Source organism: Rattus rattus, chromosome 2 (genome assembly GCF_011064425.1).
Source record: "Rattus rattus isolate New Zealand chromosome 2, Rrattus_CSIRO_v1, whole genome shotgun sequence".
NCBI lineage: Eukaryota > Metazoa > Chordata > Mammalia > Rodentia > Muridae > Rattus > Rattus rattus.
The window spans coordinates 113,274,901-113,299,547 of NC_046155.1; the positions used below are offsets into that span (position 1 = coordinate 113,274,901).

General features: G+C 36.9%; 1 protein-coding gene across 2 annotated transcripts in view; it reads right to left on the reverse strand.

Moving 5' to 3' along the window:
- Window positions 1–24,647, reverse strand: part of Grm5 (glutamate metabotropic receptor 5) — a 532,992-nt gene that overhangs the window by 137,783 nt on the left and 370,562 nt on the right. For both annotated transcript variants that reach the window (XM_032893267.1, XM_032893268.1), the window contains exon 4: window positions 18,054–18,289. In XM_032893267.1, coding sequence (XP_032749158.1) covers window positions 18,054–18,289 — 236 coding nt within the window. The remainder of the gene's footprint in view (window positions 1–18,053; window positions 18,290–24,647) is intronic.

Sequence of the window (24,647 nt, forward strand, 5' to 3'; positions counted from 1 at the left end):
CCTGTTTTACAAGAGGTAATCTATGTGTGATACTATGTGCCAAGATAAAAAGCCTGTGGCTGAGTAGATATAGGTCCTACAGGGAAATTTTCAGCTATTTGTTATTAAATGGCTGTGCTGTACCTGTCAAGTTACCATATAAACATCTGTGTTTATGCCTAGAGGTTACAGCTTCTCTCAACCTCAATTGTATGAGGGAATTTATTTTTGCAGTGTGCAGTAGTTAACCATGGGATTTCATGACCATGCAAACTCCTGAGGAAAAGCGACTGTTATTGTGGCATAATGACTAATTATATGCGCAGCTATAATTGGAAAAAATACTCATATTCTTGCAACCCTCAGGAAATATTATGGAATAAAGGAAGAAAACATATAAGATCTAAAGGAATCATATTTATCTGTAGCTCTTTGGTGTAGGAGGGTGGAGGAAGACTCTTGAGTAATCTGGTGGACCTTGTGCTCATGGAGTCTCCTGAGTGTACTAGAGCCGTGAGCTTTCTGCCTGTGGCCATGTAAACAGTCCATGGTTGCTCAGGAAGCGAATATTCTCACAAAAAACTACCAGCAAGTTCCATAGGAAGCTTCGTGGTTTCATATCCATCCTGGAATGGGCATTTTAATGATGTAGCTGCTTTTAATTCACTCATACACCTGGAAGAAATGAAATTCATATTTTCCATTAAGTTAGACATAGTTGGGTTAGTTGGGTTATTTTCCTTGGTCTCTTATTGATGTCTTGAGTATAATAACTAGAAGTCTCTTCATATCTCACTAGGAAGTCACAGGACTTCATTTTCCTTCTTGGCCTCTGCTGTCGGGCTGCATCCTGCTTTACCATCAGGGTTGAGGACTGCTCAGGGGAGGCAAAATGCAGTCTATAATGTGGTCTTCAGTCTGTTTTCCTGGGTGGGAAACAGAGGAGTCTGGGGTAATTGCTCTGGTTCCCAGTCTCCTTTGTACCTAGGCGTTGCTGGTAAACCCCTGGGAGTTGTGAATGGGTGGGGTCTCAGTCCACACTAGGCAGGGGGTTGGAGGGGCATAACCTGGTTAGGTTCCAAGTGAGTGCTGAGAAAACAGAGGGTCTGGAAGAAAGGAGTTCTTCTTTAGGAGATTTAGGCACTGTTCTTTACAATGAAGTCCTCCACCACCATGCTCCAGCCCTGAAGTGATCCTTGATGAAGAGATGGTCCTCGCTTGTTAAAACTGCTATATTTCATGATGGAAGTGAATGCATATACTTTACTGACGACGCCGGCGTCGTGCGTTGTCACCTTACTCACTGTGAAGCCGGAAGTTAAATACCTTTTGTAGGAATGAACGCCCAGAAAGGAAAGCTCATTGGCTCAACCCTTGGGGCCTGTCTAGATACCCCATTGGCATGGAGAATTCAAGGTTTCTATGCTGTGTGACTGATTGCCATGGTCCTAGAAGTGGGGTGTCATGATTATACATTCTAGAGCAAGTAGAGTTAGGAACAGAGTTGGCCCCACTTTTACCACTCTCAATTTGATTTTCACTGGGTTTCAGCCTATTCAACCTTACCAGTTCAGGTGACACGAACTTTCCCCACACTATGCTATTAATCTATTTCCAAAACTCAAAGTGGAAAAGCTCTAATTTAAAGAATATAGTCATTCATAGAAATTTTAACAATGTATCACATCACAAAAGGACAGTTATAAAATATATTTTGAAAGAAGTTATGAAGAGAAACAAGTTTATAACTCACTTTGTCATTGTGAATATGTATTGCTTACTTATAAGCTGGATGTAAATGGCCTTTGATTTATAACTCATCAGCTCCACGGTGCTAAAATGGAAACAAAGACTCTGCTGCTAACATCTTATCTTTAACCAGACTGTGGTATGCATTCCTTTATTCATTTTACAAGTATGTGTTGAGCTCCACCTACATACAAAAGCAGTTTTAATGAACAGGGTTCCCAGAAAATTGCTATATATCTAATATGTATATTATGGAATCAATAAAATGCCCAATAGTGACAGAAAGATAAATTGTCTATGTATGCAGGAAGATTTAATTTATTTGGAATTATGTAACTTGAGTCTTGAGGTTATTAGACCATTTAAGAGTTATGCAATCTCAAAGAAGCATTTGACACTGTGTTTTTTGTTTGTTTTTCTTCTACCAGTAAAGGCACATGCATGGTGACTATCTCATAAGATTGATGGGAATGGAAAATATGATTATGAAGAACCTAGTAATCAATTGCTTTAAAATGTTCATTATAATTATAGTTTTAACAAGACCATTAAGTTTTGCAAATTATTAAATTAAGACCGAGAAATCTTTAGTAATAACCTTCATAAAATATCAATCTCATTGCTAGATTTGATGATCTCTTCACTTTAGGTTATGTGAGGCTTTCCAATCCCATCATTCAGAAAGTTGAAGCAGAGTCATCCTGCTGTGTTCTGCATTCTTTAACTTCTTGGCAATGAGAACTTAATAAGCTTTCAATATATTGGAGCACCTTTTCAGAAAGCTAGAGAAATTTAAATAACAGAAAGGCAGAACACTATTGTAAAGAGGACTGGGAAAGGCTATGTCCAAAATTCTAAGAGTTAATTGAGTCCTCCGTTTTCATGGAAACCAGCACAACCAGTACAGGCTTCTACTTTTGGTCCTCTACCTGCTAGGACACTATAGTGGATCCAATATTTTTCCAAGTAGTAATTTAAAACACACCCCATATGAAGAACAGCATCAACCAACCAGATGCTCCAGAGCTCCCAGGGACTAAACCACCAACCAAAGAGTTCACATGGAGGGGCCCATGGCTCCAGGTGCATATGTAGCAGAGGATGTCATTGTCTGACATTAAGAGGAGGAAAAGCCCTTGGTCTTCCAAAGGCTCATTTCTCCAGTGTAGGGGAGGAGGGTTGGAGGAGAACATCCTCATAAAAAGCAAGGGAAGTGATGGGAGAAGGATAACATTTGAAATGTAAATACAAAAAACCACTTAGACTTTTGGTGAGGGCTGTCCCAACAAAACAACAACAAAAACAGTGTTAACACCTGAAGAAAACAGCAATGTTCTTTAGGTTGAGGTTTGGGTCACTCAGCATCAGCTGATTTGGAGTCTGGAGATTTTCCATGCGTGAGTTGGCAAATCATGTTTACAAAATGAAGACCTGATATAAACTTTTAACATATCAGTGTGAAACACATTGGTGAGTTTGCTGAATGGTGGTATTGGATGTGCACTGTCATGAACAGATGGTAAAATTAATGCATTCCATGATGCAGATAAGCTTCACATGTAAGATAAGCTCCAGAGCCCTTGTCTAAAGTACTTGGGTGACATTAACATGTAAAAATTTTCTGGTAATATACAGTAGGAACAAGTTAAAAATAAAAGGTAAAATCCTAAATTAAAATATTTCCTGATACACATTCTTTGAAAATATAAATACACATGTCAAATTCAATTCACTAGCATAGCTTTTTCCATTCCTGGAGGCAGATGCCTTACATCATGGAGGCTCATTTGGCAGAAGTTAACGCCTACCAAACCCCTGTGACTGAGTTTGGAGTTCAGTTATATTACTTATACCTGCAGATGATTCTTTTCTTTTCTTTTTTTCTGGTCTGCTGAATTAATCTAATTAAGTCTTGCCCAAGAGCACAAAAGCTAATCCTTGTGTATATCTCCTTTGTTTGCTGATAACAGGAACTGGGATAAGGGACTGAAAATGGCAGGCATTGGAGAAGGCATGACTAGCAAAAATGTCATGTGCCGCTTAGAGGGTTAGTTAGAGCTTGTTGTATAAAAACACAATCTCAATCACATATAGGGTTTTATGATTTTAAACTATCCCTGAATTTAAATAACCTTCTCCATGTCATGCTTATGCCATCTCCTTTGTTCTGGAAAAAGATTTGGGTTCTGGTAGCGCTAGAAGGCATGACCAGTTCTTGAACTAGCTGATTTTGCTTTGATTTGACTCCATCTTGTTTCTTCATATCTATTACTAATACACTGTCTTGAGCCTTTCTTCTCTGCAGTTGCCTTGGATGGATGAAGATCTAAAGGCACAGAACACATACAGATATTAAGCTATAGAGATTTTTGGTATCAACAAAGCCTAAATGGCCCATTTTAAGAATAATTGCATAATATAATGATCAATAGTACTATGGCCATGTCGAGATGACTTGGGCTGATACCAGTCCTCCTTTTCCTTCTGTTTACTACAAATACTGAGATCTTAGCTCATTAAACCTTAAATATTTGAAGCAAAGTTTCACTGAGAATAAAACTTCTTCCTTGCCTCAATCACTGTTACTTTATCCTCTTTCAAGAATGGGGAAATTTGTGATTTGAATGAGATGTTCCCCATGGAATTGAGCAATTGGTGACTCTGTTTGGGTAAACTTAGGGGATTACCTTTTGGAGGAAGTATGTCATTGCATGACTTGCAGTAAGACTTGGATGTCACGTAAGACTTGAAACATCCTAAGGTTGTTCTTCCTCCTACCTGCTAGTAGTTCTATATGTGAGCTCTTGGCTATGCTTCCACAATTCCCTGTCATGATGGACTTTTATCCTCTGGAAACATAACTCAAAATATTCCTTATAAATGTTGCTTTTGTTCATGATATTTTATTATAGCAATAGAAATACAATATATTTGCCAAGCATATCTATTCTGTTAGGACTCCAGGATTTATCCATCTTCCCATTTAGTCTAGTAACACTGAGAAGATATTACTGCTGGGGAATCTAAATTGAAACAGCCACTTCTAGATATGAAGTTCACTAATGATCACTAATTTTTATCAATTTTTTATTGGAAAAATACCTACAGCACAAATTATTTTGTTATGCAAACTATAACAATTCAACAAAATAAACTTGAATTCAAAATCAAAGGGACTCATTCCCTTCTCCCTAGATTAAAATATTACTGTAAGCTTTTGCAGGAGAAGACTAAATACCAAAATGCCTAAGATCCAGCAAGGTACACTTTTCAATGTACAAGCAAACTTATTATCTTGATTTTGCTGAGAAAAAACAGATATAAGATATTTTAGCTCTTTTCTAAAGAGAAATGTTTGGGAATAAAAACACACCCATTATGTGTCCTAATGTCTGAATATTCAATGTTTCTGCCTTCTATCAAGGGTGTATCACATACCCTCTTTCAATTTAGTCTTAGTATCCTTACAAAAGAGTACTTAGTAGAGTAGTGAGTTCCTTCTGCTGTGGTCATTGTTTTAGATTACTATGAAAATTATTAAATGCTAGCATTTCTCTTCATTAAGTTCATTGTGTTTATGAAAGCATGCTCTCTACTCTTTGGATGCTCTTTGGATGCTATAATCTACAAGTAATTTTGAGTGGTTTTATAAAAACAGTAATCAGAAAACAAAATAACTTCCTGGAAAAGAAGATATAACTTTAAGCTTAAGGAAAACATGCCAATTATAACTCTCCAATACCAAATCCCGGACAAATACAAAAAGCCAGTTGGAATTCAGAGGCTATGGTAGAGAGTACCAAAAGATGTCATAAAAATAGAGCGGCTGTGAAGCAGACAGTTCCTCTCTAACCAGGTGTCTTCAAATTAAACATTCAGGTGCATATTCCTTAGCCACTACTGCCAACAACTCTATAAACTGAGAGGAAATTTTACTGCTTAAAACAAAAGTGAAAATAGTTGATGATGCCCCAGACAACAGAGCTACAAAAGGGCACAGAAGCACCTGGGCTAAAGTCAGCTTTTAATATGCTATGCATTACTTTACATAACATAGATATTGCACTAGGCTATTAAACTTGCCTGAATATTGCTTTCTTATTTCACTTGTATTCCTTAGAAACAACACTTATCAGTTGTATTAGGGTTTCAATTGCTACAGTGAAACACCATGACTGAAAATCAAATTGTAGAGGACAGGTGTTATTGGGCTTACCCTTCCACATTGCTGAAAGAAGACAGGATAGGAACTCAAATAGGGCAGGAATCTGGAGGCAGGAGCTGATAGGTAAAGAGGTTCGCTCTTTCTGAGGATCCATGGCTTGCTTTTCTGATTTGCTGTCTGTCCATGGCTCTCTCTCTCTCTCTCTCTCTAATTGGGCATTTCTTAATTACATTTCAAATGTTATTCCCTTTCCCGGTTTCCTTTCCATAAGCCCCCTAACCCCCCCTTCCTTTCTATAAGGGTGTTCCCCTCCCTTTCCACCCTCCCATTACCATCGGCTCCCTGCCACACCCTCCCCCCGACAATCCCCTACACTGGGGGTCCAACCTTGGCAGGACAAAGGGCTTCTTCTTCCACTGGTGCCCAGCAAAACCATCCTCTGCTACATGTGCAGTTGGAACCATGGGTCAGTCCATATATAGTCTTTGGGTATTGATTTAGTCCCTGGAAGCTCTGGTTGGTTGGCATTGTAGTTCTTACAGGGTTGCAAGCCCCTTCAGCACTTTCAATCCTTTTTCTAACTCCTCCCACAGGGTCCCATTCTCAGTTCAGTGGTTTACTGCTAGCCTTCGCCTCTGTATTTGACATGTTCTGGCTGTGTCTCTCAGGAGAGATCTATATCTGGTTCCTGTCAGCAGGCACTTCTTAGCTGCATCCATTTTGTCTAGTTTTGGTGGTTGTATATATGTGGGTCACATGTGGGGCAGGCTCTAAATGGCCTTTCCTTCAGTCCTGCTCCAAACTTTGCCTCCCTATCCCCTCCTATGAATATTTTTCGTTCCCCTTTTAAAGAAGGAGTGAAGCATCCACATTTTGGTCATCCTTCTTCTTGAGTTTCATGTGGTCCGTCTTTCAAATAGCACTTAGTACCACAAGCCCAGACGTGGCACCTCCCACAATGGGATGCCCCTCACCCCATCAATCACTAAGAAAATTCTTTATAGGTTTACCTTCGGCCTGATCTTATGGAAATATTTCCTTAACTAAGGTTTTCTACCCTCTGGATGACTATATAAATTTAGTCGGCACAACAGTTAAGACAAAACATGCACAATCCTAAACCTGAAACATGTTTCAAGAATAGTCTAGAAATGCACAAATGTTTTTAGATTCTTTTTCCTGTGTGATGGAGATTTTATAACTTCCATTTACTTATCTTACTTCATGCATTGCAATGGTTAACTGATTTCTTTTGTAGAATGATGGTTTTTGAATTTGTTTTGACGTTTTATAATGCTTAGTTTCTGACATTCTTGAGAAAAGATAGGATGTTAAAGAAATATGCCTAATGGTGACACATTTATTTAATTGTATTAAGTACTAAACATTACATTTGACCCTGCCCCCTTATTTCCACCCCCTCCTCCTCTTTTCCTCCCAAGTCCCTCCCACCCTCTACCTCCTCTGAGTATTTTGTTCCCTCTTCTAAGAAGGACTGCATCTACAATTCGGTCTTCCTTCTTCTTGAGCTTTATATGGTTTTTGAATTATTTCTTGGGTATTCTGAGCTTTTGGAATAATAACCACTTATCAGTGAGTGCATATCATGTGTAATCTTTTGTGACTGTGTTAGCTCACTCTGGATGATATTTTCCAGTTCCATCCATTTGCCTAAGAATTTCATGAAGTCCTTGTTTTTAATAGGTGAGTAGTACTCCATTGTGTAAATGTGCCACATTTTCTGTATCCATTCCTCTATGGAAGGACATCTAGGTTCTTTCCTGCTTTCTAGCTCAGGGATGATATACAGAGGGTCAGGAATTTGAACAGAAGGTGTACCAATGGGGGATGGGGAATGGAAGTAGCTATCAGCAAGTCACAGATGCAGGAAAGCAAGAGGCGCCCAGGACTCAAAGCGGATGAGACTAGCTGAAATGCCCAACAAAGGGGAAGGACAACCTATAGAGACCATATCCAGAGGTTAAGAAAGGTCCCCAGTTGAGTGATAGGCCACCTACTCATCTCCAAATTTTTAAGACAGAATTGCACCTGTCTAATGGAAATATGGAGACAACGTGTGGAGCAGAGACTAAAGGAATGGCCATCCAGACACTGCCCCACCTGGGGATCCATCCCATATGCAGCCACCAAACCCAGTCACTATTGCTGATGCCAAGAAGTGCTTGCTGATATAAGCCTGACATGGATGTCTCCTGAGAGGCTGTGCCAGAGCTTGACTGATACAGATGAAGATGTTTGCACCTAACCATTGGACTGAACATGAGGGATCCCAATGGAGGAGTTAGAGAAAGGACTGAAGGAACTGAAGGGGTTTCAAACCCCACAGGAAGAATGACAATATCAATCAGCCAGATCCCTCAGAGCTCCCAGGGACTAAACTGCCAACCAAAGAGTACACATGGAGGGACCCATGGCTTGAACCACATATGTAGCAGGGGATGACGTTGTCTGGCATCAATAGGAAGAGACATCCTTGGTCCTGTGAAGGCTAGTTTCCCCAGTATAGGAGAATGTCAGAGTGTTAAGTTGAGAGTGGATAGGTGGGAGGGAGAGCATCCTCACAGAAGCAGGGGGAAGGGGTATAGGAGAGGGGGAACCAGGATAGGCAGATAATATTTAAATGTAAATAAGTGAAATATGCCCCTCACCACCACCAAAGATTGCATTGTGTGCTATTGTCTCTCAAATTCTACAAGGTAGTTGGGTTTGGGCAAAGTCATAGGGATAGGGCCTTTACAAGAGTGTTAGTTGTTTTAGATGAGAACTGTGATCATTTTCTCGCTTTCTTCTAACTAGTGAGAAGTCAATGAGAAGATCATCTACATTGGAAAAAGAATGAAACTCTTACTAAAACCCAGGCATGGACCTCCTCTATTCCATCTTGTGGTCTTTTGTCAGTCACCTAATTTTGAAACCACAAAGTGACTCTTATTTGCTCCCATCCTTTCAACCCTGCATTTATCAAAGTTTATTCTAATGTTTTTCTCATATTATAGAAGCTGTAGTAATATTCTTAAATTCCCAACAATTTAAATAGAATAATAGTTTCTTTTTTCTCATATCTAAAATCTTTTCTTCATTCAACAATTTTTTATAAATAAAAAAAATAATAGCTATCATCCATCCTTGTATCATCTATCTATCCATCCATCATCAAGTCTATTTATCTATCATCTTTCTATCTCTCATTCTCTCTCAAAATCCTAATCAAAAACCAAACATTTTAAAATATTCTGAATAAGCTTTTGAAAGATTTTGAGTGATTATTTAATTGAGTCATCTAACATATTTAACAAATAACTATTATAATGAGATTACTTGAGTCAAATCCTACTATGCTATGTCCTCAGAGAATTTGCTAATTTTCATTCTCAGGTATTTGCTATAAGACACTTCTGACCTGATTAATTGTGTTTGTTTTTGATGACCAAAATAGTCTTATATTTTCTCAACTTAATTCCTTGATCTTTTTTTAGTCTTTTAGACTTAGAATAAAACCTTGTCTTTAATACCCCCTTTCAGAACCCAGTCAAACTCAGTACTCACTGAGGATTGATCTTCCTAGGTACAAGTTTTTTCTTCCTTTTAAATAGTTAACAGCCTTTTAACATCTGTGAGTGTATGTGTTATTCACATGTATATGCACACGCATGTATAACGTGTAGGTACACTGACACCTGTATGTGCATGTACACAGAAGCCAGAGTCAATATGTTTATCAATATGATAACTAGTAGTATTATCAGCTTTTCACATAAATACAGAACTTGCCAATTACACTAGACTATCTGGCTAGAAAGTTCCAGATACCCTCAGCTCCTGCAATGAGATTACAAGTTGCTTGCCTCAAGGCCTTCCTCTTTGATTGGATGCTACTGATCAAACCCAGCTCTTCAAGCTTATTGGGTGAAGATTTGACTGACTGAATTGCGTTACCAGCCCCAATATTTCAATCACTCTTAACTTCCTATAAAAATTGTACTTAAAATATTTGTAGATGAATGAACTAAATATATATCAGAAGGAAGAGACCAACTAGACAATACGTTTTTTCCATTATTTGTAAATCTATCTCATGATCTTGCTTAGTGGATTGTCAAAAAAGAAACAATATGATAAAAACAGTTAATTTTTTTATAAAATTTAATTTTAATAACTGCCCTGAATTTATTTCAATAATTCACTAAATGAAAATAAATCATCTTTCATTCTGAGACTGTTTAGATCTGCTCTGATAATCATGATGCCTCTGACTAATCTGTACAATATTTTGGAAGCAACGGCTTAAATATCATGGATGTATTCCAAAAGGCAGTAAATTGTGAGTCACTGGGGAGTTGCCATGGCAACAGATGGATCCTATAATTCTAGTAGTCACTTTGTTTGTTGACTGGCATTTACACATCTTGACAAAAGCCTGGTAATTTTTATCTACTAGGAAAAAACAGGAAGGTAGCAAGTCCTGATTATTAATAGCTGCTACCACAACCCTCCAATATCTTCTGTCTTAATACACTACAAGGGTATCACTTGGTCACATAATAGTTTGTGTCCAATTGTGTAGCTCTCCTGTGTCTTCCAAGTTCTAAAGGAACCACACTTCTATCACATGATTTTGCCTTTACTGAATGCTTACTTTCAGTCATACAGACGTAGGTGTGAGAGTCTAGAATCTCTTGCGGGTTTTTAGATATCCTGTCTATAAATTGCACAATCAATCACCTCACAACATATTCTGTTGGCCAATTCTAGTTATGTACTGCAAGACAGGTTTGAAAATGGTACTTTCCTATCAAATCAAGAAAAACAAATGAATTTATGGAGCATTTATTCTATCTTGGCCTCGCCACTGCTCTAATATATGAAGGAATTTGATATCTGGATCTGAGAGCTGTTCTTCTGAAGGGGATGTGACCTAAAAAACATTTCTATTTGTTTGAATGGTATGAGAAAAATTCTTGAAAGATAAAGTTTCTTCAAATTATGAACAGATCATCTTTAATACCATTCCAAAGGGAGACATGTTCACAGATATCCAACAACTTTGTATTCATTCTCGACTAAGACATTTCACCTATGCATGAAACATTCATAAGGTTTCCAGTTTTCCTGTTCTTTGTTGTCTCCGCTTATTTTAATCAATCGAATCCCTTCATAGCTGTGAACACGACTAGAGTATATCATTACATTTTTATGGTGGACTCTTCTAGTCTACATTTAGATCCCCTTCTCTCACACTATTATCCCCTGGTCCATATAAAACCCACGATTCCTCTCTATTGTTCTCAAATGCATAAATATGCAATTATTTTTCATAAAAGAAATGTCTATGACGCTTGCCATATAAGATACACATTGCAATAAATTCTTCATCACCTGACAGAAAATGTGGAAAAATAAATGTAATAAAAAATACTTCAAAATAAAACACAGTCAACAAAAACAACCCTAAAACAAATAGACAAGGGGTGCCTTCTGAAGTCCTCTTTTGCTTAATTAACTTTGGTTTCTTATTTCTCTGGAATGAAAGCCAAAATAAAATGCCCCACAAGGCTCTATGAAAGCTAAACTTCTGTTACTTCGTTAGTACCACTTGCTACTCTTTTCACACATCTTACTCTATTCTTTACATTGCTCTCCAACTGTTGACTAAAGACTGGCCACCTCTTTAGACTATATTTCTGTGATCTCTTACTTCTGTATTCTTTTCCTGGTGGACACCAGCACCATTCACTCAGCTTCTGGACTTCATGCAAATCCAATCACTCAGTAAAATCACAGTTGACTACCCCACTAAAACTGTATCCTTTGAACATTTTAAATCCCATTTCTGCGTGTATTTCTCCTATGATAATCTAATGTAATGTATAATTTTCTCATTTGTTTTGTCTTGCTCTCTTTTTCATGAAAAAGACTAGATTTTCTGTTATTATAACTGTTTATGTATTTTTGTTTCGTGCTATGCAGCTTTGGCAACTAGGAATAAATGGTGAATGGCAGGCACTCCATTATGTATTTCTTTAAGACATATGCAATTTTTTGTTTTAATATTTTAGTTCTTTGTATCTGTAGCTATTGAATTCAATTTAGATACATTAAGGTCAAATTCCTGAGGTTGGATTTTACCTCTGATTTACTTGATGTTTCAAAACTTAATTATAATTCATTAATGCAAATTATCTTTGAAAAAAATCAAGCTTTTTCCCATGATCTTCTCAATGACCCTTCCTTTCATAGAAGGTTGTCCTGTTATTTTAGTAGCATGTCACAGTTGTAGGGGACAATAGCTCCTTTATTTAGTAACTATCTGGCCTGGGAGTCAGTTCTGTATAATTTTTAATGGATGTGGCACTGGCAATTACTAAGATGTTAAAATAGTAGATCAATCATGGAGGCTGTGGAAAGGACAATATCATATACTTGCAATAGTTTTATGGATAGATATAGATATAGATATAGATATAGATGTGGATATATCGACTAGCACAACAGTAGCATCTGTTACAATGTTCTTTACAGTATTACCTATATTTTTATAAAGAGCCTGTCCTTGGAAAGGCTTCTTTGTGAGTGTGTGAGTGTGTGAGTGTGTGTGTGTGTGTGTGTGTGTGTGTGTGTGTGTATTATATTCTAGCAGTGTTATAGGTTGAATTTCTTCGTAGGCTTTCTGAATCTAAATCTACTCTTTCATACAATACACTTCCTGTATCCAGCAAATGATTCAGTTCTCAGCACTCTCTATCTGATTTAAAAAACATTGGTTTAAAGTGTAGTCTTAGATACTTTTTTCCTGGAGGAGGGATAATTTTTGATGATGGGTATTAATCAAGGAAAATCACATGTACCAGACACCAGGATAGATAATTAGAGAGATAATTACTCCAGCTTTTTAACTTTTGTTTTTTGAGTAATAATTCTACAGGATTATTTTTCCTAAAATGTTATTATCTGGGAGTTTAGGAAGAAATCTCTTACCATGTTAAGTGTGGCACTTGGTTCATTTCATTTGGCCTTTACAGTTCTGTTCCTAAATTCTAGCAGCCCTTTCTTTCAGATAATCACTTCCTCTCAAAAGTCTCATTTTTATGTCCTGTTTTCAGTTTGAGAGATGCCCAAGTGTTCTGAACAATAGGTGCCACACTAATGGATATTTTGAAAAGTAAAAAATAGATGGAGTGGTGACCTGAGCTCATTCTTCAGAGCAGGGCCCTAAGTGGGAGGTAGCCAGGAGATGAGAAGATAAAGAGAGAACAGGACAGGTAGGGTCAGGTGGTCTTGCGGAAAAGCTTTGTCTTATGCTAAGCAAGCTTATTAAAAAGTGTAGCATCTTATATACTGTTTTCAGGAGAGAAATGAGACAGTTAGTAGAAAGTATCATACGATAGTACAAAGTCACAGAGGAGCTAAGCCAATGTTGCACAAAGGGAGTACAGGGTTTCTCAAGAACATTTCACACCAGGCACACAATAGCCTTGGAACTATAAACAGTCCTATAGGGAAGGATTGACTGGGTCCTCAGGATCAGAAGCTGACAATCCTTCAAGGCTCTGAGCCTTGGCCATTAATGGTTCTGCCAAGCACCTTCTTAGTTCTAGACAAAGAACTGCTAATTTCTTTTCCATTTATTAGGGTCTCAGGGAAAGCTCTCAAAATAATAGCATACAATTCTGATAAATGATTGATAATTTGCATAAGCTAAGTAACTCACTCATCTGTAACCCTTATAAGATACATTTATTAGAAAGAATGCAGACACCAGCTGGAAATTCATTGTAACAGATTTGCAAACATTTCTAGCTCTTGGACATACTTTTGCATATGTAATTAATGATGTAGTAAATAGTTATGATACAGTAAATACTTATGTGTGGATGCTGCTGGTACTGTTTTCTCTGTAGTAAGTGATAGAATATGGCAAAGTAACTTTATCAACAGCTGGGGATCTTTAAATGCAAAATAATTAATGGTACTATTTTTTTTTTAGCATCAGTGACTTATATAACAACACCAAACCCTGAAATATCAGTAATTCTTTAAATAAAATTTTAATTTACTAATCATACAGCCTGTGAATGAGTCTATGCTAGAAAACTCAAGTTCATTAAATGATGCTTAATCACACTGGTACCTAAAATAAGCCAGATACCTGAGGAGACTTTTTAATTAATTGTTTTATTTATTTATACCCCAACTATTGCCCCTTTCTGTCCCCTCCCAAAGTTCTTTACACCTTCCCCTTCCTTTTGCCTCTGAGAGGTTGCTCCCCATGCCCTCTGCATCCCCCTTCCCTAGGGCATTAAGTCTCTACGGGATTAGGTGCATCCTCTCCCACTGAGGCCAGACAAGAGAGTCTACCAGAAAAGTTATTAAATCAGTTGCTGGAGGCAAGAAACTAATCTGTGTAAAGATTTAGAATTAAACCCAGAAAATTTATAAAATCTTCAACCTGTACCCCAGAGTGTATCCCCATGTTTTCAAGCTTTAAAATGGGAGGTTCTGTTATTGTTGTAATACTTCCTGGGTCTTAAAGAAATAAATTGATATTTGTTTCACTGTGTTTATTAAATATTTTCTATAGATGCAGTGTGTCTAGGAATTTGCAAAATAGAGAGAAACAAGGAAACATTTTTAAAAATACAGGAGTCTATCGAATGACTATAAAATGTTTACATGCTGATAAAAAGATGAAAATTCTTTGTAACACAACAGGAAAGAATTCTGGATGATGATGCCGCTATTGTTCTCTGTGCAGCGAATGATTCTCTGTGTGGTAAAATAACTCTATCAGCAATTTCCCGCTCAAGAGGTGAGCACCCCTCTCCAAAGGTAGCATAATCAAAAATGACTAAGCAACTTGGGTATGAGACAAATAGACGTTTATTTTGATATGAGGAAGTGCTGAGGCCGTAAAGGATATAAAGACAGATGTTCTGTGACACAGTGACAAACACGATGTGTGCAAGGAGAGCATTTTGAACAGGGATGGACTAGAAATTACATTCAGATATGACAGAGCTAGGGATGATCTATGCTGATTTTCAAGTTATTATGTGATTAAAACTAGCAAAAGGTAAATGAAGTCGATAGAATGGGAAATAAATGCTTTCGGTGAGAAGATATGATAGTGTTTAGAAATTCTACGAAATGGGCTCAGCAGAGAGGTCAAGGAAACCATAAGAAAACTTACAGAGTCAACTAACCTGGGCTCATGGGGACCTTCAGAGATTGAACCACCTACCAGGAAGTATACATGGGATGGACCTAGGCCCTCTACATGGATATAACAGTTATATAACATGTATAGCTTGGTCTTTGTGAGAACTCTTAACAGCAGGAGCAAGGGCTGTCTCTGATTCTGTTGCCTGCCTTGGGGACCCTTTACTGCTGCTGGGATGCCTCTTCTTTCTTCAACAGAAGAAGATACATCTAGAATTATTGCAAATTGATATGCCAAGGCTGATATTCATGGGAGGCCTCCCCTTTTCTGAAGAGAAAGGAGGAGCAGATGTCAGGGGAGAGGAAGGGAGAGGGAAGGACTGGGAGGCGAGAAGGAAGGAGAAACTGCAGTGTGACTATGAAGTAAATAAATAAATTAGTTAATTATTTAAAATTTAAATTGGTATTTTAATTCTGGGTATGTTGCCTCCATATCCAACCTAAATTTACATAGTTCTCATCAATTTTAGATGGAAAATAAAGTCATATGTTAATGGACAAATTTACAAATGACATTCTCCTAACAATGACTAGAATTCTGGGAAATGTAACACTTTTATGAAATATTTTATTTGTCATTTCTGTGTTAAAATCTAAAACAAATATTTTATGATAGAAAAATAATAAATAAATAAATAAATAAATAAATAAATAAATAAATTTAAGTTTATATGAAAAAGAAGATGAGGAAGAGGAGGAGGAGGAGAAGGAGGAAGAAGAAGAAGGAGAAGAAGAAGAAGAACAAGAAGAACAAGAAGAACAAGAAGAACAAGAAGAAGAACAAGAACAAGAACAAGAACAAGAAGAACAAGAACAAGAACAAGAACAAGAACAAGAACAAGAACAAGGAGAACAAGAAGAAGAACAAGAAGAACAAGAAGATCAAGAAGAAGAAGAAGACATGTGGCAGGCTCAGGAGATGAGAATACAGAGATGTTCCCACTCTGTCACTCTGACAAAGTAGCTACATACTTACCTGTCCACAGCACAAAAGAGAGGACTATGTTCCCCAAATCTCCAGATGAAAAGGGGTGTGTCATTTCAAAAGTTGGTTAAAAATATAAAACCATAAAATCATCAACAAAAAGGAAAACTGTGAAGCATCAGTGGAAATGTTGCTTATTCTCATAGTTCTTTTTTTCATAACAATGAAAACTAAAAACAAAGGAAATAAACAAGCTTTTGTAGATTTAGAAAAAAAAAAGGGAGCAGAAAATTAAACAACAGAGAAGCAAACTATTAGCCCATCCTCCTGTGATGTTTGTTTTGCCTTGACCAACGCAATATTCTACATTCCAGCTTTCCTTCCATGTTGCCTGGTTTTGTGCTGCCTGGTTTTATGTCAGCTTGACACAATTCAGTTATTTTGGAAGAGAGAACCTCACTTTAGAAATTGCACCCCTCATCACATTGGCCTGAGGATCCACCTGTGGCACATTTTCTTCATGGACGATTGATGTGGGAAGTCCCAGCTCACTGTAGTTGGTGCCATTCCTGCGCAGGTGGTCCGGAGTGGATAAGCACTCAGACTGACTAAACCAGTAAGTGACAGTCCTCCATGGTCTTTGTGTTGATCCTTGCCTTTAGGTTCCTGTGTTGACTTCCTGCCCTGACTCCTCTAGATGAAGGTCTGCGGTATGAAAGAAAATGCTAAATAAACCCTTTCCTCCTCAAGTTGCTTATGGTTCTGGCGTATTACTATAGCAATAGAAACCCTAGGTAAAGCACCTTAATTTACTCTTACTTGAATAAGAACCAGAATAAGGAGGGTAAGGTCTTGTTTTCTCAACTAATGATAAAGGAAGCACAAATTCTCACTATTATCTCCATCCTTTCATGAAAGGTGTAGACTGACAGCAAAACACTGGATGCACGTGATCTAAGAGAGAGGCTCCTTTATGAACTCACAATTTCCCTTATTTTGATACAGGAATGTGGCAACCTATCTGTGGACTGGAATTGGAGTTACAATGACAAAGGCTGACACGAGTTAGTGTTCTCACAGGATGAATGAAAGTAGTGACAATGTGACATTTAGTTTCTTTGCAAATTTTTGTCCCATTTTTGTTGCACAATGTGGAATAAGTCATTCTCCACACACCCCTTTATCAATTTTAGCACAGTTTTTTATGAAATTGACTTATACATCAATAATCAGTACTACTATGCCTGGTTATTAAAATCAAGGAAAGATTTTAGGATGTGGTATGCATAAACTATATCCTAAACCTTATGTCCCTCACAGCACTGACAACACAGAACTGAGGTTTTGTCAGGGGTATTACCTTACTGCTACGATGCTAAAATTTTGAAGACAATGAACCTTCTAACTATAGTACCCTTATAACTAAAGCAATAACTTGTCACATTGTTGATCCCTTGTAAGTAGTTACTTAATGACTGAATAATGGTTTTGATGGAATTATGTTTCCTAAAATATTATAACTATATACATCAAACGTCCTGTTACTGTTTCTGTTTACTTACTGCAGTAGGAAATAGACCTGCTCTCTGACGTTTATCCATTCATTCTTTAAACATATGATTCATTTCCTAATTATTCAAGATGATAGAAATGCATAGAACAGGGTCCCTGCCTTCAGAGATGTCAAGAGAAGTTCCACTCTGGAACTAATTCATGTGATGCTTCTAGCACAGTCCCTCACTGAAACACATTCAATTTTTTAATACTATAAATAGTGGTGATTTAATTATTTTAAATCTCGATAGAGTAAACACTTGCTTAGATATGTTTTGGTGAATGAGAATAAAACCTGCTCATCACCATTAAGTAACAACACCCACTCTGTTTGTGGAAGAGTCCTCCACACTAACAAATGAGAGTCTCTATCCCCATGACACAATTCAGACAAATTGGAGACTTAGCCTTATCCACTTTAAATGAAACAATAAATTGGCTTACTGTTGCAAGTCTTGTTGTACTTGCTGTTCTCCTGTGCAAACCCTTCCAGCCGGCACTGAAAACGATGCTGCCAAAATTCTTGAAACCAAGGGTTTCTGAGGTTTGTTTCTGGCCGGAGTTTCAGATAATAATCATCAAACCACTTGACATCAGGAGACTGAAGCTTGATTGTAATTCCACCGACAGCTTCTCGCTGATACCCATCTGTCACGTCATACCTGTCAGCCCAGCCATCACTGTGGAAACAAGCAAAGACAGTTCCCTTAGTTTAGAGCAGAAATATTCTGGGGAAATTAATCTCTCCTGTTTGAGACACTAACTGTAAAGTGGCTATTACAAGCCTCACAAAGATCAAGCATGGTATGCCTGAGGTGATTGTTATCTACCAGTCTGTTAGAAATGAAAACAGAGGCAATACCATGATGGAAAATCTGGATTTCAGATATCAGACTGAAAACTCTTACCTTTGAGTTTTAGAAGAGAAGCTAGTATGTTTGAGAGAAATTTCAAATTATAAAGTAGAATGCAGGTTTCATAATTTTACTGTGCATAGTTTTCCTGGATATTTAATAAATAAATCAAATTAATCTTAAATATCTTCTTTTATGTACATTGTAATAATCATTAAAAGAATAACAAAATTGGGATCAAAATATTGGAAAATATTTCTGAATAGTACATAATAGTAATTAAAGTATGCTCTAGCATGATATTATTATTTATACAAGAGATAGAAATTATAAGGTTTGAAATATCTTGTAAGTAGTCATCCTGTGACTACAGTGACTAACCTATGTACATCCAAATGCATTTAAACATATATTTAAAATATATATTTGGATGATTTGACACAATTTAAATGATGGGATACAGTGAGAGGGAAGACACCCTTCACCTCACAAATCAACTCTCACCTTAAGAGTACAGAAAGAATGAGGAAAAGTATTATAAATTTATGTAGAAAATAAAGGAAATATGTCATTATAAATAAACACAAGAAAAATACATTTAAGTTAAATGGTATGCCTTGTAACAGCTAAAAGAGGAGTCTTGATTTGTCTATCCCACTTTCCACTAGAGCAGAGAGTTGGTACTGGCCTTCTCCAACAAGTGATACTGTCCTTTCATGGAGGCATGGAAGTCCTCTTTAAGGAAATATATGCTTTAATACAATTTTGGCAGTTTAAGAAACTAACACAAAAAAGAGCAAAGAAGTCAGGTGGAGTGATCTGAGGGGAAGAGCAGAGCGGCGGTGCCTGCCCTGCGAAACAGGAATATTTGAATTCGAGTAGTTGGTAGAGGACACAGATTGACATTATGATCCATTGTTTACCTCACCTATTTTATTTTCCACGGAATAAATGTTTTTTTCCCAATATAATAGTTTGACTATACAACCAGTAATGGAGTAAGTATTAGGTAAGAAATTAATATATAACAAATGCATGAATATTTTAACATTTGATAAGCTATATGAATTTTGATTTAAATATTGATAATTATGATGTGCTGCAAAGTTCATAGATAATCATTAGTGTCTTCCATGGGTTACCCACAATGATCTGAGCAATTTCCCAAGGAAAGGAGTGGAAAGGGAGAAAAAAAAATAAGTAAGCCAAATGAGTCAATTCTTCTTCTAAGACTCTTTAGATGAGGTATTTTATTATCTATAGAATAATTAAAATAATAATAATAACTTTGTGACAGATTAGGGAAGAGGAAGGAAAGCTGAGAATTTTGCTCCAGTGTTGAATCTGGATACTTCACACATTATCTTCTCCCAAGTGTCTCATTTTCAGCCGCAGAAGATTTTATTTAAAGCTGACAAGTTGAAGTGAAGTGGGCTTGTTTGCCTCCTTCCCTCCCTCTGTTGTTGCTGATAGGAGAATGTGGGTCTCCCTGGCACCAGGAGCTGCATGGGCGAGCTGCAAACAGGACAGGAAGCTCTGTCTGTCAAGCAGAGCCCCATTCTCCCTGGATATGTGAATTCAAATTGTTCTTTTGGTTAATGTTAGCTCAGTCTTATGTAACACTATGATTATGAATGTTATATAAAATTGTGAGATGATAATGGGCTCAATTTACTCTTCACAATCCATTCATTGAATTTAATGGAGTTTGCAAAAAGCTGGGTTTGAAAACCTCTCTTGTGGGTAATGTTTCCATAGATGAAAAGTATCTGGCTCCAAGAATGTTAATTTGCTCATCTTTTGACTCTGTTCTTTCACGTTTTGTTTTGCTCAGGCATAAATCTCTAACCATTTTGAAAAAAAAATGATGTGTTGTCATCATTAGCCTTGTTAGTTCATGTTGTAAACTTAAAGCTATTTTGATCCAGTTATTTCCAATTTATTGTAAAGTTAAGAAAAAAAATCATTGAGTTAGGAAAGAAACCGAAAATTCTCAATAACTGAGCTAAACAGGGTCATTATTTTTAACTTATTAAGAATGCCTGCCAGGTAAGTCCCAAGAAAGAATATCTTATGCTGAAAAGGTGCTGTATGCGCTGGTTATTGCTTGTTATGATGGTTACAAATGAGCCGTCAGATTTGTCTAAAATGACAGAGCATTTCAAACAAGGAGTGAAAAGAATCTAAAAAATAAAATGCATATTAAGGAAAGCCAAAACTTTCCGTTCTATCACCTACTTCTTCTGATTGCTTTGAAGAAAATGGTTTTCAACATGATGGTGCCACATTAATGCTTCAATGATTTATATTTTCCCATAACAAAGGGAAACAGAAAGAAAACTAAGGACATGCATGCCACACTTAAGGCACTTTTTAAAGACATTGAATGTCTGTCTAGACATTCTATCTATCTATCTATCTATCTATCTATCTATCTATCTATCTATCTATCTATCTATCTATCTATCTATCTACCTATCCATCCATCCATTTGTTTTTTCACTAGTGGGCATTTTTGCTCATCATCGATACTCTATTCCACTTTGTCTTCCCCTGGGATACGTTTCAGCAGCAGAGCACTTTCTCAGTGTGCCCGAAGGCTTGGGTTTGAGACTCAGCATTATATATTTGCAAATTAAACTGCTTTCTACACTTTAGTTACAAGACCCATATTAATGTTGGATCATTTTAGAGTCATCAACAAATATGGATAGAGGCTTAAAATCATAGTGCCCTGACATGATATTCTCATTTAAGAGCGAATGAGATGTGAGTTCTCACAAACTAAAGTCTCTTTTTCCTACTCCATATTTTTATAGGCTTTGTTGCTGCGTTTCCTTTCTCATAAGGCCCCAAGGATAGAACCTACATGTGATATAGTGTTCCTAAGGAGGGGGAAGTTGTGATTTGTATATGATATACATACATCACAAGACTTGTAGTAAGGAATAGATGAAAATGCTATTCTCTGAAAAAGTTATAATAGTGAATGAAATCTATGTATATAATCTTTAAGAGAAACTCCCCCTAAAACAAGGCTGTTGCAGTTTTGTGTGTTGCTATATATTGAAATGTTAAATACTGTCCCCAAGATACGGTTACTTCAGGGATGAGGAAATTCTCACATATACCAAGTGATATGATGTAACCTTACTCCTTAATTAAAATGATTGATTGAATAAAGATGCCTTTGGACTATATCTGCACAGAAGAGAGGTAGATGAGGCTTTTGTTTCCAGGGCTTGGGGCCAGATGCAGAGACCATGAAGAGGAGAAAGGAGAAGAAAATGAAGAGAGTAAGATGCTATGGGGCAAGGGACCCTGAAAATTGTTCATGAGGGTTAGTCCGTATGAGTAGGAGCAAAGCATACCAAGTCATATTTGGTGTTATTGACAGGAAAGTTAGGCAAATTAGCTTAGAGGGTTGATATCTGCCCAGCTCTAGTACTATTAAGGCTTATTGTAAATATAAAGGTGTTGTGTCTTTTATCTGGGAACTAAATGATCTAAGGTGAGGTAGAAACCCCTGATTAAATTTTTGCTACAACACAAGGCTGTGTGATCATTAGTTAAGAAAAATATTGTCACCAGAATCTTAGAACAACCTAAGCATGTATTTCCCTGTTTAAAAAAGTCAGTATTTGCTGATTTAGAATTTGCAGCATGTTGTAGAACATTGCAATAAATAATGAGAATTGACTACAAATGAACTTTTTCCCTTTTTTAACTTAATTAATTAATTTACATTCCAAATGCTCCCCTCTCTCCCAGTATCCCCCCACAGAATCCCTCTGCCCCATGCCTCCCCTCTCCTTTGCCTCTGAGATGGTGGACTCCCCCATGGGTATCTCTCCACCCTCTGAAGAATTGGATGCATCTGCTCCCTCTGATAAGGGATAAGGCTGCCCTCTGCTATATATGTGTTGAGGGTATGCTCTTTTGTTGGTAGCTTAGTCTCCTCATGAGAGCCCCCAGGGTCCAGGTTAGATGCCATTCTTGCTTTTCCTGTGGGCAGTATGTTGTGTGGGAAGAGACAGGAGAAAGGACCAGAAGAACAGGAGAATGAATGGAAACACAAACTTTTAATTTCATTATTGTTCTTGTGGTGTTTCTAGCCTTGGTTTGCCTGCAGTAACAGTGTCACTTGATCATTAGGAAGAAGGAAAGCTTTCTTAACTCACTCAGCAAAGTCTAGCCAAATGGAAACTATCCGTGCACCTGCACCTGCCCTTAAAGCATCACCTCAGTAGATATCTAAAATAGTTCATTGCCCTGGATTATATCTTACTTTCAATTGTGTGTGTGTGTGTGTGTGTGTGTGTGTGTGTTTGTGTGTGTGTATGTTTGTGTGTGTGTGTCTGTGTGTGTGTGTGTGTTTGTGTGTTAGTTGGCACGAGGGTGTGATTTTGCACACATGTCAGTGCAGGTGGTTGTGGAATCTACTAGAAGAGGGCATTGGATGACTTACATATGGAGCAATAGGTGTTTGTGAGCTGTGTGATGTGGCTAGTTGGAACAAAACTCAGGTTCTCAGAAAGCAGTAGATGATCTTAACTGCTGAACTCTCACTGGCAGCTTATATTTCTTTATTTCTTTCCCTAAAACATACCCTTCCTACAAAATCTCACTTTCATTCTCATCCCAAGATAATATACATTCTGAATTAACAATTTAACCTTCTATCTTTCTTTTCTAATTTATTTTCCATTATTTCTTCATAATTAGCAATTCATGAAAGTTTGTTTCCTTTTAAAGGTTATTTTCCAAAGTCCTATTCTTCAGATTTAAAATTTGGTTGTTTTAATAAGCAGAGAAAAGACTCTTGTTTTTAGAAATGCCATTATATAATTTAGCCTTATAAGGATTTCAACGTTAGAATTATTTTAATTATATTAAATTATCTGTAATTTATTGTATGTCATAAGTAATATATATAATTTAATTTACATAAACATAATATATACATAATATATTATATGTATATACATATATAGCCTCAGACAAACACTTATAAAATCACTTCATGCTTTAGAATAATTAGTTTTACCCGCAAAATTTACACTGAAAAACATTGGAAAGTCTTAAAGGGATACATACCCACAATGATAAGTAAAACTAATGACGAAAAAAATTTTCAAGTTATCTAATGTTGAATAGAAAGGCTAAGTAAGTTTTTTCTTTTTTCCTCAAAATAGAGTTTCTTTGTTTTCCTTATTAGAATCAGTATTTGTTTTAAGTTATTGCTGTTATTTCTACCAAAAAAAAAAAAAGAAAAGAAAAGTATACAGAGCAAATGGATTGGAGTGTCTTAAATGATAGAAGCAATTTGTACTTCTTACAAAGCATTGATTTGGTATAGATTTGGAATGCCTGTTTTGTGCCAGTCCTTAAGTCCCAAGCCACACCCAGCATGAACTCATTAAGTGGGACCTGCCTGAATGGGCATCACCATCTCGGATCCACTGGCATTTCTTAACTTTTTCTTTAGAAAGAACACCCTCTTTGCTTTTTACCCAATTGACTCATAAACAGGCAACTCATTAGGTTTCAAGTCCCTGCAGCACCATTTAAAGAAAATTACATTCCTGTCCTGCCTTCCCAACATTATTCCTTGATCAATTAGTATTCTAAATGTTTCCAAACTCATAGATCTTACATTTGCTGTCTCTTAATGTATTTGTGCCAAAGGCTAATCACACATAATAGCTCAGTAGTTGAACTCTCAAACCACAACGTACTCCTTTGCTATAACTCAATAGAGTTCTTGGAAGGCATCTCACTGTGCTGTCATGAGAAACAACATAAATAAATTATCTTAAATACCGTTCTAAAAGATTGAATGCCTGAATAAAAATCTAGATACCTGAGAGACTATCCCCAGAAAAAATAGTCTTTAAAAATCTTACCAAGATTCTAGATTTGGGGATATAAAGATGGACAAGGAGGAGTTCTAGACATACAGTTATTCTTGCTCAGTACAATCAGTGCTTGAATGTAATTTATCAAAGCTGCTTAACTTCTCCTGGAGTTATTATTTACCTCCTTCCCATTTTTAAAATACCACAATATTCATTCAATCATTTCCCAATTATTATGCAAATAATATAGGAAAGGTACACATGCTATGAAGAGCAAGGGAGGCAGACTTCTTTTCACATTGGCAATATTACAGTCCTATTAATGT